At 46.8% G+C, this 19,448-nt stretch overlaps 1 protein-coding gene across 1 annotated transcript in view; it reads right to left on the bottom strand.

Moving 5' to 3' along the window:
• Positions 1-5,668: 5,668 nt before the first annotated feature.
• LOC149358650 (fibroblast growth factor 9-like) overlaps positions 5,669-19,448 on the bottom strand; it is a 104,012-nt gene continuing 90,232 nt past the window's right edge. Inside the window, exon 3 of the mRNA XM_089570803.1 lies at positions 5,669-13,485. Within this exon, the coding sequence (XP_089426929.1) occupies positions 13,282-13,485 (204 nt within the window). The 3' untranslated portion in view covers positions 5,669-13,281. The remainder of the gene's footprint in view (positions 13,486-19,448) is intronic.

Genomic DNA, 19,448 nt, shown 5'->3' on the forward strand with positions numbered 1-19,448 from the left:
AAAGTCAGGTATCGTTAGAGCACTGCAGGCTTCACAGGAGCAATTCAATCATGTAATGTACTGTAGCGGAAAACGACGACAAGTCGATGTCTTGTACCGCGGCAGGCGCCCGTGAAGGAGCAGAAGTCAGCAGAGATCCAGCGACGATGGTAAAGCGGTCGTCACTCACCGCCTTTATCCGACAACTGACCAGAAGCAGACGAGACGCTAGGCGGCGGGGCGCATTGCACAAAATGGTATTTTTTACTCCATTTCGGCACTGGTGGAGTATTTGGCACAATTAACTCCCTTTCTAGACTTGAGTAAATGCTGGTAAATCCTCATTTTTACTCCATTATTCCCTCATGGGAGTAAAATGGAGGACAGTCCACCTTTTTACTCCCCACTCATGGAGTAAATGTTTTCACAAATAGAGTAAAAAGGGTGGCCGCCACCATTTTCACTCCCTTTTGGGTATATTTTTGTTTACAGTGTAGATTGGCACGAGTAATGTGCGCTCGGAGCTACCGCATCCGGTTTAGTCACAAAAAAAAGTGTTTCGCCGCCATTTCAGCAATCATTCAAGAAATGAATCTTCGCGCCAAACAAGTTGCATCACCCATGAAGGCTGCAAAAGAGATCCGGAAGTGAGCCATACAAATCACAAACCACCGCCTTCCTAATTTCATTCGGTCGCAGGGACGTCCTTGGGCTTTACGCGCGTTTTTTTATGAAATCACGGTGAGTCAGCCTTCTCGAAAATGAATTAGCTCTGCATCATCGCACACAATTTGGCTGATGGTGAAAAATGGCCTAACTTCAGTCGAGTGCCATTTCTTTTCAAGGAAGCTTCCGCAACTCTTTGAAAGCCGCTAAATTCAAAGGCAACTTTGGAAGCTGTTTGAAGTCTCCTAAAGTTGATCGATGGCGGAGATTCATTCTTTGTAAGACCGCTGCATAGTTTCTTTTTTTTTTCAGCGTATAATCAGCAGTTGCGTCCGAAGCTTGTTTTCCAAAGATACTATAGTTACAGCACATCTATTTCTCCGCACAGTAGAGTCGCTGCGGTGGCCACGTAATATGAGCACGCAAAACTTTCGTTAGAAATGTAAAAAAAGCGACATTCCTGGTTGTGTGCACAACGTTCTAAATAACAAGAAAGCAACTAAAATATTTTGTCTGGAACTTTTCACAACTCGACATTTCATTTCTGTAGGTATTTCTGGCCGGTGTCGTTGTGCCCCTCGTAGCCGGAGTGCACGTGGCAGCGGTGCTTCTCACGGCAGATCTGGACGCGGCGGCGGAGACCGCACCAGTGGTGCCCATAAAGCGGCCACCTACAAACTGGGGCATTATACTGCCACAAGTGTATTTTGATTTTGATTTCCAGTTGTTCTAATTTCTCTCAGATTTTGGTATGCTGCTGATGGCTGCTGCTGCGAGCCAGCGGATCAGTGCGAGAGTTATGCGTTCTGTGGTTGTGGTGATGAATTCCTTTACATCCTCACCGCACTAGCTTTACACTGGAGTTCCGCAGGGATCCGTACTTGGCCCATTGTTGTTTTCCTTATACGTTAATGACTATACCTTCATTCATCGGCTGTTCAAAACTTCTGATGTACGCTGATGATACATGTTTAATAATAACGGCAGATACAATGAAAGAGCTAGAAGAAAAAGCGAATCAAGTAGTCCATAAAATAGCGCAATGGTTCTCAGCTAATAAGCTGACAATAAACACGAAAAAAACTAAATACCTGATATTCCATTCAAGAATAAAAGTAATCGACCCAACTGATGTCAGAATCCTAGTAAATAATGCACTAATTGAACACACGTTTTCATTTAAATATCTAGGTGTCACATTTGACAGCCACTTACACTGGCAGGACCAAATTGAGGCAGACTGCGGGAAGTTGGCATCTGGATGTCATGCTCTTCATCAGGTTAAGGAATTATTTGACATGTCTACATTACGAATGCTTTATTTTGCCATCATTGAAAGCCATCTATCATACTGTGTCGAAACATGGGGTGGAACTTACCATACGTATCTAAATCCTATTATCCGCCTTCAAAAACGTGCATTAAGAATAATAAACAAGTCTAACCGTTTTGAGCACAGCAAACAGTTATTCTGCAAGTCAATGATTCTTACATTTGATTTATTGTACCGATTAAAAATCTATGTATGTATTCACAACTTAGTAAGACACAACCGCCCTTTTCATGCATCAATACTTCAACCCCTGCTTCGGTCCACTAGAAACCTCTCCTTCGGCAATTTCAACCTCCCTCCCATCTGCGTTTAGTGCAGTCTGCTGGGGTAAAAATTTGGAACGCGATACCCATTTCTCTGAAAAACTCACACAATTTTGCTGGTATGCTTAAAAAACACTTAGTTGAAATAATTGATTTAACCTGAAATTCTTTTTTCGTCATAGTTTTCTGTTATTATGTACTTTGTATGTAACACGAGTTTTTACTAACACTCGATGTCCGGAAGTTCTTTTTGCATGTCATGTTTTCAAAGCTATTTTCTTTCTTTTGCCTCGCCGAATGTTATGTACTAGTCTTATTTAGATTGCTTTGTTTTTAATCTTGTACTACGCTTACGCTATTTATTTATTTACAATACCCCTAAGGGCCCTCGTGCGAGGGTATTACATAGGGGGGGGGGGGGGGGGGGGGGGGGGGGCGATACAAGCATAAAAATATGGCACAGGCATTTGAAACAAAATACACGTAATAATGAATTAAAACTAGTAATGTACACAAATAACACAACAAACAATGCAGAATAAAATACTATTCTGTATAAGTCCGCTGTTTTTGAATTTGCTTTTACGTATTTTGTGCACTTGTACCCGAACTAGCCGTTGGCTATGGGTCCAAAAAGTGTTTGTATTTCCTGTAAAACAAATTTGAAATAAATTGAAATTGAAATTGTATTGAATTGAACTGCAGGTGACGGTGTGTAACCGTGGCGATGAGGGAGTTTTCCCTGCGGAAGGGCTTGCTTTCGCCTCGCGTATACGAGTGAAAGGCCGTTGCGCTAGGGCGTGCGCTCGCCGAGTGCCGCTTTGCTCGCGTTCGAACCGCGTTGACCGAAGGGTACCTTTAGCAGGACGGAGGACGCTTGTACCCCTCTTTACCGGTGGGTGTCCGGCGGTGGATTTCGAACCAACCTCCTCCCACAGCCGAGACGGGCGCTCAAACCAATCGCTTCATAAAGTGTCCCCTGACAGCGGCAAACGTAAAAGTAGCCGAGGACAAATGCTTATCATCCCCTAACAACGGCAAACTCAAAAGTAGCCGAAAACAAATGGAAGTATGGTGCCATAGTGGTAAAATAAAACATACACTCGCCAAAGATGGTTTTTAAAACATGACGTTACGGGACCCCTACGGGTCCCTTGTAAAGATGGACGGAATGGGCCACTTCTTATATGCGCACTTGAAAGCGCAGTGAGTGGGCGTAGTTATACGGGAGATTACCCTTCGTTCTGTTAATGATATTATCCGTAGTCAGTATACAAAAATATTTTAAAAGCACTCGTGACGATAAGGGTTTCATGGTACTAAAGATTGTTGCGTTCTCCCAGTCAATGGTGTGCTTCATTTCTTGAGCATGCACTGCCAGGCGGTTGGATGACGTGCAACATTTGTTGACGTCGTTCTTGTGTTCGTTTAATCTTCTTTTAAAATCGCCTGCTGACTCATGCATGCTTCGGAGTGGGCATGGAATGGGGAGAAGGAGAGAGAGGAATTTTAATGAGAGGAAAAGGAGGAGAGGTCGGCCGCTGGTAACATGGCTCTGGCCTGCTACTCCATACTGGGGAAAGGGAAGGGGAGGAAAGGGACAGAAACCTTATTCTGCGTCCCAAGTCCGGTTCGCTGGTTCAAGTGGATGGGTAGCAGAGCGCGGCGTGGGGTAGTTATCCAACACGTGGGTGACTTGGGCTGCCAGAAGAGGCCATAATTTTGGGCGCAGTGCAGCTGGAGGAGCAGTACGGCTCTCCCAGAGAGGGGAGGGAGGGAGGGAGGGAGGGAGGGAAGGAGGGAGGGAGGGGAGGAATTTGCTTGAGGAGTAGTGGCGGGGACTGAGTAGTTTGTGGAGGGCCAATATGCCCACGCACAAGACAGTACGGGTATAAAGATGGCTTCTGCGGCATAGTAATTCCTATGTTGGCAGACAGAAAACAAGTGAATCACGTTCATTAATAAGCTGGTCAACTAAGTACTAATAGATAAAGTTTTAACTATTACAGTTAGAAGCCTGGTTTCAATCAGAGATTTGTAGCTGGCCCTTATTAATTGCCATATATATTATTTTTTATAATTTTGAAAACGCGATTGTCCTCGGCACTGTGGCTCAATATATTTAGTACATCTCTCGCCTCTTTCAAAATCCTCGCGCAACTCGTCACTCCGCGGCGCACATGTCATGTCACGTGACCTTCTCTCTCCCTTGTGGGCTGGAGCAGCGGACAGAGGCCAGCACTACCAGCACAGCAGCGCTGGCAGAACAGAGAAAGACACGCGACAAGTATGTGGCGGAGTAATGTGTACTGGTGACGCGCGGTTTTTGAAAACAGTGTGAGATGGCCAGAATTTATTGAGCCATGGGGCCGAGGATAATCACGTTTTTGAAACTGTAAAAACTGATATGGCCATTACTAACGGCCAGCTACAAATCTCTGATTGCAACCAAACTCCTAACCGTAGATAGTTAAAAGTTTATTCGCATTTAGTAAACCAGCTTACTATGACTAAAATGATTAGCCTGTTTCCTGATGTCCGTCAGCATAGGAATTATTATGCCACGGAAGCCATCTTTTACCTCAGAAAGCCAATTTTAAAACTTTAGTTACCAGATCCACTGAAACACCCAGTGTATATGGACCAATACATGGCAGTTGAGGGAGGGTCGGTGGCGAGGTAGAGCCGTCGCAGTGGCTTCACTCTGGAGAAGCCTACAGGTTTGTCATGCGACCATATATCCGCTTAATGCAGATTCTTAATCTTGCTAGTTGCAAAGCTCTTTCAAAATTTTTTATGATGAGCTTATTTGATTTAAATGGTGCAAGCACGGCTTAGTCAGAGTACCACTGCTAAACTCTGCTTGATTTATTTATTTTATTTATTTTATTTTATAAAATATTTTATAACGATGTAGAGACAAAGGCTCGTTTTTCTCAAGCATTTAATCCCAGAGAAGAGCGCCAGGTCAGGGAAAAGCTTGCACCCATCTGATAACAGGCGGTTACCTGGCGGCACTAGGGGTCCATTCCCGTACTTCATACATTCGAGGCAGATGTTCCAACCACTAGGCCATCGCTGCGGAAGTCATTTCAAAGTTCAGGCATCTCTTGTGCCTATACCCGCATATGTAGCCTCCGCCTGTGACTTCCGGAACCAGCCAGTGGTGAGAGCCTTTTAAGCAGTGTTTTGCAGTTCTTTTTAGATTCTGAAGGTGGCGCGACAACTCTTAGGCTTCAGACTTTTTTATCACTCATAGTTTCAGATTTTGAGTATGGGAGGCCTTCGAAGAGCTTCGTATCTGAAGTTCTGCTTGTAAGGCGGCGATATTCGTGTATCGGACAAGGAAATCTCTCGCAGAATGCACGCACCAATAGCGGCCTTGTTAGTGTGCGTTTGTTATTGATAAAAAGCCGAAGGCATATCGCACTGAGTTGCGAAAGAAGTGTTTATTTCGTTGAAGTTTTCACTGCAAAGCTTTGGAGAGTTCTACAGCACATCTTGTACACATAGGACGAAGAACACAAATTTAATACAATAATATTATGTCGTAATGTGAACACAATATAAGTGAAAAGACGGAAATGATGCATCACTATATGCACATCTATGCTACAGTAACAGCTTGACCATATTCACTGGTCAAAACGCAGTTTCAACACCTGGCAGCGCTTGAAAGAACAATAAAAATAAAATAAACTAGATAGTGAATAAGACAGAATGCGTGAGGCAACTCAACCGACGACTTCATGCGTCTCTGACCCATGAATTTTTCCTCTACCGCAGTTCATTTGATCTGTAGAACGCTTTGGCCTTCTGTGACTTGCGACCACATTTCACGAAATAAATTTGGTAACCTCAATTCAATTTCCCCGCCGAATGTCATGTACATCGATAGCGAAGGTCCGATGCATACCCGTAAAATCCGATTCCCCTTTCCATTATACCGAGTACTTGTTTTTGACACGTGTTCATATTGTCACGAACATACATTTATGTGCATTGTTTCCCTAGGAAATTTCGCATTCAGACAAATGACGTGTAGACAACGTAGGAATCTACAGAGCGCTCGAAAGATTGAGCACAGAACGTGAAAAGGAAAAAAAAAAAGAACTGTACGATATGAAACAATATCTAGTATATGTACAAGACATGTGCATGCTTTACATTCGATGAGCGAGCTTGGTATATGTGGACTATCTACACTTAAAGCTATGAGCCTAGATATAGGTGCACAAGGAGAAACTGTGTCGAAGCCGGTAATCTGGCAGTCTCTAAGCGAAGAACACGAGCGTTTATTGCGTTTACGAGCTCACAAACATGAAACACATTCTCGCTTCGCGATGGTGAAACTGCAAAACAGCCATGGGTGCGCGAAATTCACCCACGGACAGAGACCTGCGTTCCGAAACTGTTTCCTCTTGTATACCACTGAAGTCTTAAAGGAGTCGAAGTCTGGCTAAAGGAACAGCTTCATTACATAGTGCACTTTCAGCTGCCTACATCCAGTACGGGCACTGGACTTGTGTAAACACCAACAGCGAGTAGCAACGAGCTTGAACAGCCGGTAAAAAAGTATAAAAGTACAAAAGTGAAATACCACGTTCAGAACATCCATCGTCGCTTACAGACCGTCGCTGTAAGTTTGCATAGCCGTCTTTTTAAATGCTCTGCTCAGCTGTACAGTGCAGCCTTCGTCACGACGGCATCATGGTGCAACTTTTCAACCTTGATCATTTGTGCGCTTTGGGGGAAAAAAGGAGGGTTTTTAGACTTTTCGCCTCACGTTTGGGCAGGATGATCAAATCAAACGAGGCGGAGTCGTTTGAAATCAGAACGCTGTTAACTGCTTCTGGCAAGGAAAGGCACCATGATGGGCGTGGCTAAGAGTGCAATGAACCTTTGCCTCTCTCACACATACTCACACGTTTATCTCTTGCACACAGGAAGCCCTTCATGTGTAAAACTCTCAAAAATTCACCTCAATCGTTCCTCTCACTTCATTCATATCCGGGCACCGCAACTTTACCCTAAGCTCGCTTTACCAGCTTTTAAACAACTATCTTCGACCTACGTGCCTTTATGCTTGCCATTATGAGTCAACCTAATTAGGATTTAATTTCGCTTGTTCCGTCAAGATAATCCGTGCTTTGCTGTTCGCTCATTGAAAACAGCAGCAGCAGGTGAGATGCATGACTGGCCTGCTTGCGAGGATCCCTTTCGGCCATAACACACTCGGGAACGTACCTCAGAAAAGCACCCTCACATGAGAAAACATGACCACGGACATCATGACGTCTCTACCAGAGTTACTCTTTTGATGCAGCTGCAATGACTTAGCAGAAATTTTGGATGAATTTATAAGGAAACAGGGCCCCGGCACCTCTTTGCACTGCTATTGCTGAGAGGCAATGTAGCAGGCGCAACGGCTCGTGCGACAAGTGTCGTCCGTGCTTTCCCTGGTCAGTGAACAATCAACTTTTACGGTCGGTGAACAGTGCATTCAAACTACTGTAAAACTATGCAAATAATAGTTCAGTTCGTTTGGAAGTACACGCTGGCTGGTAACTTTTCAGCTGGCACCGAAATAGGCTCTCATCTTACACTGCGTGGAAATATGCTTCCGGCCTCAACATTTCTGACAAAAAAAAAAAAAGAATACGTACTTTTAATACATTCGCAGTGGGAACACTGCGGGATACACGTTGCCATAATCTCTCAGGAATTTTCTGTTGTTGTTGTTCAGACAATCGACGCGCGTCGCTGCATTTACAAAACGAATATTGTATGCGGAGCTTAACGCCCCAAAGCTAGACATCGGCTATGAGGGATGCCCTAGTGGAAGGCTCCGGTTAGTTTGACCACAACACACGGGGTATGTTGCATCTCATCATCATGTAAATGCTGCTGCCGTGGTCGCGATTTGCTCAAAACAATAATTTAAAAAAATCCTAAAGTTATGAAAATGGCAGTAAGACCTCGAAGGCTTATAGCTATTAAGTGAATGCAAGCTCGATTATCAGTGCATTAAATACGCGTCGAAACGCTTACGTGAAGTGTAATGTGTCAAAGATGCGATGACGTTACCTGAGTATTGCTCGCAGATGCGTAGAAGCCAGAAACGGCTCTTCTACTAGGCAATTTGTCGCTCTCAAGCCAAGTTAAGGCAAGAGCTTGTTAATTAAATACTAGCAATCAAACGCAGCGTTTGAGCCTTTTTGGAAAAGTAATACTGAATGGGTGAGCGACAAAGCCCTCAATGTCACAAGCGCGCACAGCTTGTCGATATGACGTCATGTTCAAATGGATATATTGCGACAGTTAGGCGTCATGTCAACGTTTGTTCGCTGATTGTTTGCGTTTTTTTTTTTTTTTTCAACTTGTGGCATTATGATTGCGTACAGTCAAAACCCTGCCAATAACGTCACGGCAGCTTCTCAAGGACGAAAAATGCGGAGTGTAGCTGAAGCCTTTTTTGGGGGGGAAGGGGGGGGGGGGGGGGGGATGACTCATTCTGTGACGCAAAAGCTCACAATTAAGCAGTGCCAGAAGGCATGTCGTAGAAGGGTTAACGAGAAGTAGAACATGCACATCCTGTTGAGACAAAAATTATATTTACGAACACTCGACCTTTGCACGTTCAGCTCTGGACCCATGCCATGATGCTAAAAGGCAACACAAAAAGTCTCTATGGTGTTCTATATTTTTTTTCCATATTTTTTAGTGCCAAATGTGCATCTAACCTGCCTTTCTTGTAAAGATCAATTGGACAATAGAAGACTTTTTTTTCAGTCAGTTTGATGACTGCCTGTAAATGCTAGTGGTCGCATTCCGTTACACAGCTGTATTGCATGTACGGCTCTAAAGTGCCTGCTAAACATTATTTAGAGACTGTGCAAACACCTAGATGCAAAATTTTCTCGAACCGCTCGACATTGAGCACTAAGGAGATGGCTTGATTTTTACTTATCGGCCTTATCGTTCACCTCTCACATATCCTCTCAGACAGAGTTTGAGGCTTCCCATAGCATTCTTCAGCGGCGTTTCCATCTTTGCTTTCAGCCATACAGCATGTGCAGTTGGTACTACATTCCATCAATAACTTGAATCGTCTCAGTTTTCATCTCACCGTCGCTCGCTTTCTAGGTGCTCTCCGTTTCAAACCTTCGTGGTTCTGCAAAGTGTGGCCAAAGCGCAGATGGGGCGAAATTTGGCCTGCAACTACTAGCTCAAGTGGGGAGGGAAAGACATGCATCAACGTCTTGCAGTGGGGTCTGAACTGGAAGAACCATACGCTGCAGAAGCTGCTAAGCAGGCATACACGACCGTGAGAAGCAACGCCCGCCGCAGAAGGCATTTATCGGACGCGGGATCAGAAATAACGCGGTCGACAAAAGCTGGTGAGGTAGGTAACGATTGACTGCGTACAACGTTCCTCTGTGAGGAACTGTCTAAATGCCTCTATTCTTGCGATAGCTTTGTCGATGCTAGTGCCCGCGTTTATACTAGATGGACAGAGCAATGAGCCTAAAGGTAGATAGGCTAGCAAAGAGAAAAGGCGAGAGGAAGTTGGGGGAACAGTCGCTTGGCTGCTTTGCAACGGAGTAAAGGAGCAGCCATTCGAGCGGTTTTTGTGTTTTTGTGGCAGGTAAGCGGCTGGTGTGACCAGAGCTCTGTAGTCATACCGGTCGGGAAACATCCAGTAGACTCCATGCTTCAATATCCTGCACACACACTCGTACAAGATTTAGATGTTTGTGAACCTGTGGCAGTGTAACGTGTGTAAAATTGGCTGCTCAGAGTGCTCAAAAGTTTCAGGCGCTGCCGATAGCTGGCGCTGGAGCATATCGTCAGTACCTCTTTCTGTTGGCCTGCAGGTATACTGGTTGCAGGAGGTGTTCGTACTGCGAGCACTTGCTTTGTGACGGGTATGGTTTAAAGAACTCTGGGTGCAATCTTAAATGAGCGTCACGGTATGGCTCTGCGTAGTTGTGGTACCTTTGGTTAGGAACGTGTTCACTTTACGAGAAACGACACGTAAGTAACGGTAGAAGACAGGAGATGCTTTTTTCTTTCTTTTCATTGTTTTTTAAAAGCAGGACACTACCAATGAAATGATGTTAATAAATAACGAGTACAGAGGTTATTTGCAGCAGCTTTTTTAGTTGAACAACTTTCTTCGTATATGAAGCGGATGAAGGTTTGCCGGATGAGCCGTAGGCTGCAACCGATTAAGATGTTTAGCGAGTGAAACTCGGGGAAGAAATAGTTATGCAACACATAAGTTAGCTTTCCTTTGGAACCGGGTAGGATCAGAGCACGTCCCGATACAGATTTTGAATGCACAGGTTTGGGTAATAATAAATAAGATGATACAAGCGTCAAATTGTTTAAGTGTTGAAGGCGCGTGAAGTTGGGATCCTTGGAACAGTTCACATAACGTACATGTCGCGCGCACGTGCTGTTCACGTGACCAGGCACATTTGCTGCTTTTTTTTTTTTGAGTCAGTGAGCCTGTATTCAGTAGGGGATAACACTGTGTCAAAGAAGAAAACAAAGTTCTTCCTTCTCCGAACCCATGAAGTGAACACTATCGATCGTTGTAGGTTAAATTAAGGTCTCGGTAACACACAATTACACATTTAAGCGCCTCGCAATTATACAATCTTACAACACTGACACGACGCTTACGAAGCGATGGTTTCTCTCTTGATTTGTAATACATGAGAACAAGACAAAGAGAAACAAGAATAAGACTTAGCGTAGGCGCTCACGCACTTTCGACTTTCAGATCTTTTAAACCTTTGCTAGCTAGCGCCAGAACTCCTGCATCTCATTACGCGCAAGAGCGGTAAAAAAAACCAAAAAAAAAAACAGAACGCTAGAAATGTTCAACCGTGCAACGCACACACACACAACAAAAATGAACACCAAGGAAACCCACTTTAGCCGCCGTTTCGTTCCTCATCGCGCGGCGTGCCTTTCAACCTGTATGTACAAAACACATCGCTGTGCTCAGGACTACAACATCTAGCTATGGCAGTAGAAAGGTCAAAATGCATTGTGAGTAGTAATAGTAGTAGAGAGCGGGAACGGTGACACCAAGACTTGGACCGCCCGCATTTGTAAGGGGCTTTCAAGCACGGCCAAGATAAGCGCATGGTAGACCAATGCGTCGATTTGGACGTAACACCGAATCACTAATAGCCTCGTACCCAGCCCCCCAGGGACGCATCCGCGTCTCTGAACATGTAATCTGCATAAAATCCCCACAGTGCACAACCTCAATGCGAGAAAGTCTCGTTATAGACCTTTTCACTGTTTGCCGCTTGATTGAGCACGCGCGCATCTTGGACTGTGCTGGGCATGCGCAGTAGATGCCTGAATGAAATCTGACAGTCAGAAAGCTCCTGAACAGCCCTGTATCAATATGGCTGCGCCCAAAAAAGGCAAATGTGAAAAGGTCTATGGGAAGGGCGTGGTCCACCACAAGGCTGACCCTGACGTCACGTGAAGGCCCCTTCATTACAATGACGAAATTAGGGCTTCAGACAGCCGAGTTGCGAGGAACGGTGGAAGCATCACGAAACGCACGCTACGAAGGGGTGCCATGTTGCGTCGGCGCCTTGTCACAACTCGTCGAGCAACAATGCATACCCAGGAGAGGTCGCCACCAAAGTCCCCTTCGAAATAGTGCGGTGCTTTTGCGTGTCTCACAGAGAAATAAAAAAGAAACAAAACAAGCACAAAACCGGCACTTCAGCAATTCAACAAAACGCAGCCTTAGTTCGTACCATCAGCATATAGACTACATGTTCACTTCACTTCTTCTTCGACGTTCTTCGAGCGACGTAAAAGAGTAAAGTCCAGACGTCAAGCAGTGAGTTGATATCCAGGCAGTCCCAGTCTCGATGAGCCACACTAGGTGTCTCGCCACCACACCGTGATCGATACCAAAAGTCCTCAGTTGTTCAATACAAGCAATTAATGCAAGCCAGCAAATGGAAATCGTAGAGTGTCAGTCTCTGCAAGCACTGATAGCTTTTGTTTGCTTGTTTCAGTTTAGTTTGTAAAACAGAACTACTTATGGAGCCTAAATAAGTGCGAACTTTAAGCAGTCAACTATTCAACTAGGGACGACATGACTCCTATTCCTGAAAAAAGTGAGTAATTTGTTAACTATTACCAGTTGCGAGAACTGAATTGTGTATAAACAATGTCATCTTCAAGAGAGGCTCTATATATGAATCCCCCTGCGGCGTTTCAAGGTGGCATCAGCGAATCAGCACCTGACGCAGGTGGGGCGGCCCTTAATGTACAGTCTCATACGGAAAGTGTTACATTTCCACGAGTCGTCTCCCCGCATTCTGTCTAGAGGTTCGTTCGATCTAAATTCTTTCATCGCACTAGAACTGGAGCTACAGCAGTGCATTGCGTTTCGGCGTTCGTCAACGGTATTATCGGGCGCCAATCAGCGCTCAGCGAGAGAACTAGCGAGGTGTGTGAAACGCGCGGCTCTATAGCTCTTGCTCTAGAGAAAGCAAGAAAGCCAGCAGCGAGAAGTGCGCACGAAGGTCGCAGAAATCTTGCACAAAGAACTTCCGAGGTGCGGCGCCGTTTCCGGAGGAAGTCGCGCACATTTGCAGACGACGCGTGAGCGTCGCCTACTAGCGGTTAGGCTTAGCTAGGCGACCTGCCGTTGAAGACAATCAATCAGCAGCCTGCCGTCGGTTCCGATAAGTTAGTGTCCCGGAACACAGTGGCACGACGGCAGGCAGTGTTGGCGCCTGGTGTCGCCCCCAAGCTCGAGCACTGTGGATTGTGACGTCATCGCGAAGGACCGTGCGTTCGGTTTTCTTTCACGGTCGTCGCCGAGCGGTGCTGAACGTTCTTTAGCAAGCATATGCTTGGCGTAAACAAGCGGCCGAAAGCACGCCGCACGGGAAAACAGTCACATCGAGGAGTCCCATCGACGGGAAGGTCATCAGTAGGGTTCTATCGACGGTTGATGCTGCACTGCGTAGCACGTGTTCTGGGGTCTCAGGGCTTGAAGTCCTTGACGCTGCGTGGCAAGAAGTTGGTGCCCTTCTGGCGGGGCCGGCGGCCCCTCTTGACGTGTCCGTTCTTGCCGATGGACAGGTACCAGCGCCATCGCGCTCCGCGGGAGTAGCGCATCGACGAGAACGTGGTGTACGAGTTTGGAAGCTCGGTCAGCTGGAAGATGCACTTCTCGGAGCGCCGCTTCTGCGAGGTGAGAGAGAGAAAACAAGAAAGGGCAAAAAATTGTGAGTAAAGTTGTCTCTTTACAATTGTTTATTTAATCAGGGACCTTTCACGAGCGCTGCACTTTCGTCCAGTGTTTTTAATTACGTTTTGTTTGGTGTGTTTTTATACGTAATACCGACACACACAGGCATCTCGCCGTAAAAGCCCTGCACCTCCAGCTGCACTGATAATCGACCCCATATTGGAATATATCGGCAAATGTCGGTCCTACAAAGGGGCAGAGTTAAACCATCCGTTTCCAATACTGTGTCGATTACCTGTGCTTCTCGGGGCTGCCGGCCTTGAAGATATGGGAGCCATGCGTCGGACATCGCCTGAAGCTGGACCGTACATCCGTCACGCTCACTCTAAGATTAGGTCAGCCGTTACCTTATCTAATCCCTCGCGAAGGACCGCCGTCCGTTAGGTGAACTTATTTCAATGTGTGGGCAGCATCTCGCAAGTTCTTAGCCGTGTGTGTTATCTTTCGATGGTCTGGTAAAAACGAAAAACCGTGACACAAACAAGAGTGGGGTACCTTGGCGGAGCGGCCACATTAGACTACAAGAAAGTTCTATGCACAAAAGTTTGGTGATGAGTTTGAGCGTGCCGCGTTTTAAACAAAAGCATCACGCGACGAATTTATCAAGTTCAGTGACACACACCTCGTCCAGATTTCTCAGCAGTTCGAGCAAAACTGTGCGCGCGTCTGGTGAACACAATCCTCTCTACTCCCTCCCTCTCACACACACACACTCAAACTATGTCCCTCTTCACACACACACACACGCGCGCACACAAATGTTCGAGTTTTAAGATTTTCCAAACAGTTGTCCCCACTGCAGGCTGGAACAATGGCGAGGCTGTGCCCCTGGTGACATGGGACGTGTGCGGAGAGTGGAAACAATAGCGCCTTGATCACTCATCGTACCCGCTGTGTCAGTTGCAGTTGCAACAATGTAACCAGAGAAGTCTATGGCGCCACCTCCAGTCTACACCCCCTTTTTTTGTGGTGCCCAAAACAAAAGCAAAACAACATTTGTTTACAAACCTAACACACCGTCTACACAGGTCCTGGCCACTCTATCACTCTCCCCGCGACATGCTGTACATGCGAGCCAGACGTCTGGAAAAGAGCCGAATTCTACGGCCTCTGGTTTTACTGCCGCGCAAACCGCGTATTCAACCCACCAAAAACAAGAAAATTGACGCAGGAACAAAAGGCCGGAAGCAAGTCAAGTGTGGTGGTTTAGTTGAGTTAGGAATAAAGAAAAGGCGTCTTTATGCGGCGACACTCCGGAACCTGCCCGGAAGCCATTCAGGGTGGAGGGCTTTGGATAGAGCTGCTTGCAGCGCCTAATTTTTTCTTTAGCCCCCCCCCCCCCCCCCCCCCCCCCTTCCTCTTTATATGCACGCTTCGTTTGAGACAGTGAAACAAGCACCATACATTTCCCGGGGCATCTTTTCTTAGGCAGCACCGACAAAAAAAAAAAAAAACATTTTAAGGTTAGTAGTAAGGCCCTAGGAAGTACAGTAAACGATGGTCCTCGTAACTTCACGAAACGACACGCACATCTTCCAAACAGCCGCGGAAGATTGCGTAGCTTTTTTCTTTTAACTTTTTTTGTTCGCAATTCTCGAGGGCAGGTAGTTGGTTCGACCAAATACTCGCTGCTCGCCTGCCTTGCAAACGCAATGAGATTTCTCTGCCTGTCAAAGGCTGGTCAGGCGGGTCCGCACGTGAAAGTATAGCCATACCAGCCTGCTGCGGATTACATGGTACATTGCCCTTCGCCATCCAAGCGATTTCTAATTTGTCTCGACGCGTTTTAGTGAACGGCTTTGTTCGCTACAAATGCTTCGGGCGTGTGGTATGCACAAACAGGTTCTCTGGATCGCGTACCCGGATATAGATGACTGGCTCATGCCTTTGGCTACCACCGAACGCTGATCTCCAGAGATAGCGGCTCAAGATGCCCTCACGACTCTCTCCTTGATGAAGCGACGATGCAGTGGCTAGGTCGCTAGGTCACTATAGCGTCTTATATGTGACTGCGTGCTCTGAAACCTCATCGATTACTTCGAGCTTGCGCATTTGGTTAGGAAATGAAGGATGTGTTTCTTTTGATGCACGATAAAAACCTCGTTCCCCCTACGGGACACATGTTGTTAGGAAGCTTGTTTACACAACCAAGGCAGCAGAGCAAGCAACGTTGTATATTAACTATCTTAAACCATGCAACGGAGTAGCGGAGTGCAGAGAGATGGGCAGCGAGATGAGATTAAGAAATTTGCGAGAAGAGGGTGGCCACCTCGGCTCTGATGGTGATGACACTTAATTAGCTCCATTTATAATTGTCTTTCTTACCAGTGTGGAAAGTAATTCGCTTCCCACGTCGTCGTTAATCGTTTAGAAGAAGCTCATTCGGAATGTGGGTTAGTTTTATGGAAGGTAAATATCAAGGCCTTGTTGGGGCCAAGAAATGGTCCTCTTTTTTTTTAGGCGCCACTGGCGATACGTTGCGCAACACCTCCGCAGCTTAACGAAATATATTTAATTGTGTTTCACTACTCAAGGGCATCGTTCACAACCTTAAGCATTTCAACAATCATAATTCTTACGCTCTCTGTAACGAATTGCAAGTTTAAAACACGCTATTGACGCTTATATAATCGTTCAGAAAGGAAGAGGAAACTTCGAATCACGTCGTTTGCTCACACTAAGCACGGAGCTGTGCAGCTTGAAATTCACGGTTATCGGAATCGTCATACCACTCGAATGCCCTGCAGGACAGAACCCACGCTTATTCATCAAATTTCTCAACCTTAACCGTCCTGGCTCCGCGATAGGCTAGCGGATCGAAATTCGAAACCTGTGTTTTCAAGGCTTCGTTTCTTTTAGCCGCGCGCATCGACAGAAGCGGAAAGGAAAAGCGAAGGCGGGCACAACCAGGAAGCAATGAATGCGATGCAAAAAGCGGCACGGGAGCGCAGCAACCATCCCTCACCCGTTTGCATACGGTGAGGGCCGTTTACCTACAGCGCCGGCAGCGGCTGGTGCGCGCCAACTGCCTTCGCGCAGCCGTCAGCGTCGCGAGCGCGCTCGGCGGCGCGGCATAGCCGCCAATGTCAACGCGGGGGGCCCTCCCCCTGCGAGGAGACAACAATGTCTGCAGCGCGCGACAAACACACACGTGGTCGGCGGCGACGGCTGCGATCGGCTGCGCCGCTCTTCCGCGTCCCACACGCACTGTCGCGGAGGCACTGCGGCGGGCCGGCACCCGGGCTCGGCGCCGACGGGAAGCAAAGGGGTGAGGCGAGGCGTCGACGAGACAGGTGGTCCGCGTCGGCGCCGCCGTGGCGCAGAACGCCCCGCGGTGTTTGTTGTCGGAGGAGACGCGACAGAGATTCGAAATGGAGTGGTAGTTCCCCGCGAGACGGGCAGTGCGGCAATGCTTTGCTGTAAGACGGCGAAGCAGCACTCGCAGGATGCGCGTCCCTATTTAGAACGACGGCCGGTAGGCAGGTGAAGCCTGTTCTAAAGGCAGCGATTAGTTTTTGTTCCGACGGCCAGAGCGGCGCCCATATCCTCACGACAGTCAACACGATCTAAACACGATATAACTAGGATCAAGTTCCCTCGAACTTGATGTTGACAAGGTGAAGGTGATAAATATTCGCGACAAGTCAACACTGGGTGAGCCTACAATGAACAATGCCTTTTCGTTGTTGTTGCTTTTATGTCTGTTCTTGTTTGCTACCCAGCCGTCCTCTTTTATTATCTCTTTATACATTATTTGCTATTCTGTTATAACCAAAAGAAAGGTCGTACTAATAACGTCGCGAAAGTGATGTCACAGCGTACATTTAAGCCACGCGTCGCCGCAACACGTGACGCCGGATTTAATTCAGGAGAACTGCCCCGGCGTACAACGGCACAGAACGGCAACGGACCACCGCGACCTCGAAAAGAAGGTCGCTGATCTGTAAGACACGCCCCGTGTATTACATACTACTAGACGGCAGATGGATCAGCGCACGAGCGCCGTAGAAGTGAAACACCGCTTTCGGCAAAAACAGGAAAGCCGCGAACCATTACCAAGAACTACCCGCAGAAAAAGTAGGATCGAAGCAGGAAAGAACGCGAGTGTGAGCGTCGCTAAAGGCTCGCGCATTGTGCTGCGCCGACGCATGAACACACTGTATATCTTCGCCATGGCTGTTATGCACGTGACAGATATATTTGGGACTTCCCGCGGACGTTGCCCTCAACACAAATGTCATTTCGCGCTATTAGAACCGCCTGTGGACGATGCACCTAATCTACCAGCGGTAGTGAGAGAAATCCAAGTTACTAGAATAAAAAAAAAATACATTTTTGAAAACCAGAAAGCAAGAAAATGGCCCTCACACACAGCTGGAACCGTCCGAAAAAACTACAAACACGCTGAAGCCGGGATTTTTAGCGCATCGAGATATCTTTAACCAAAGCTAAGTTGATATCACGGTGATACGAAGGCTTGTAAGTAACATCTGAAGGCCAACCAGTAAAGCTCACGAAGATTTTATTACCTACTCGTTTCCCTTCCAAATGCTTATGTTGACATAAATGGCGTAGCGGTGCCGGCGGTGGTGGTTGTGTTGTTTTGCCTAACGAAACTCTAACCGCTCCAAAGCAACTCCAGCGTGCATGCGACCCTGCCACGAGCGGAGAATAAACTGAACGCGAGACTATATGGAAACACTCGCATATCATGGCAGCAAACAGTCGTAACCAGTGCCGCGCTAATGCAGGCTGGAGAATAGCTTGCGCGAGTCAACCGGGAATAGGGAAGCCATAAAAGCGGTAGATGCAACGTCGGAGCCCGGAGTAATAGTTTCTACTCTGGCTTGGCAAACAGCCTCGGAGTCAACTTTTACGGCCAGTTACTTAGACAAAACGAAGAACAAAGCGGAGGAAAAAAAAAGTAAGACAGTGACGAGGAATGGTTTTACGGTTTTACGACCCACTTTGTTCTGAAATATGGTCTGGGTAATGTAGTTAGCAAAGCCTTCCCAGACGGCCTAATGGAAGTCTTATGTATGCCCAGGTTCCTTATGCCCTAACGTACTTTTTTTTTGTTCCTGGATTCCCGGAAACTTGGAGCTTCTTCCTCTCGTTATATGCCCCTCGGAGTGGCCCACTTATTGAGGTGAATCAGGTTTCCAGACTGAGCCGCGAGCTCCAAGAGTACCCTCTCGCTATGCTGTAAGAGGTAAGGCGAGTGGCGTATAGTGCATTGCTGGCGAGCATCGATTTCTGCCGAGGTCAACGTCCGTGGAGAAGGAGAGTTACAATGTAATTGCCGGAGTTGCGGGTCGGGGGGGGGGATAAGGAGGGGGTGCAGGAACGGTGCATTGTCGGGATCAAAAGCTTCCTGACGGTGGAGTAGCATATAGGAGCGAGGAATATCAAACAGCGAGCGTAGACGCTATCAACCGCTTGGATGGAAGCCTCTGAGCTCATAACATCTCGCTGCCGCATTAGTGAGCACTTCCGTGTCGGTCGGAGGCTTTCGCGGAATAGACAGAAAGGGCTTCGGATTCGCCGTGAGGCTTGTAGGGTGGAAGAAAAATACGAAAAGGCGATGGCAAATGTGTTCGGTAATACCATATAGTATTTCTTCATCTGATCTTGGAACTTTTTGTTACGAAACTCCCCTTGCCCCCTTGATATGACTTGATAACGGTTCGATTATCGTTAAACCAGCTTAGTAGCCATGTTCAGAACCTACTCTATCGAAATTTGGGGTCAGAAAAACAGGTAAGAGGCCGCTGTTAAAAAAGAGGTTGAAATACTTCTTAGTTCTGCGAATAGCTCCAGTAGTGCGTTTTGTTGACGCGCAAGTAAAGAAACTGTTTTCAAGAATTGCGGATTATTTAAGAGCTCAAAAGTAAAAAAA

Source organism: Amblyomma mixtum, chromosome 2 (genome assembly GCF_055824585.1).
Source record: "Amblyomma mixtum isolate Tamu chromosome 2, ASM5582458v1, whole genome shotgun sequence".
In the NCBI taxonomy this organism is placed as follows: Eukaryota; Metazoa; Arthropoda; class Arachnida; order Ixodida; family Ixodidae; genus Amblyomma; species Amblyomma mixtum.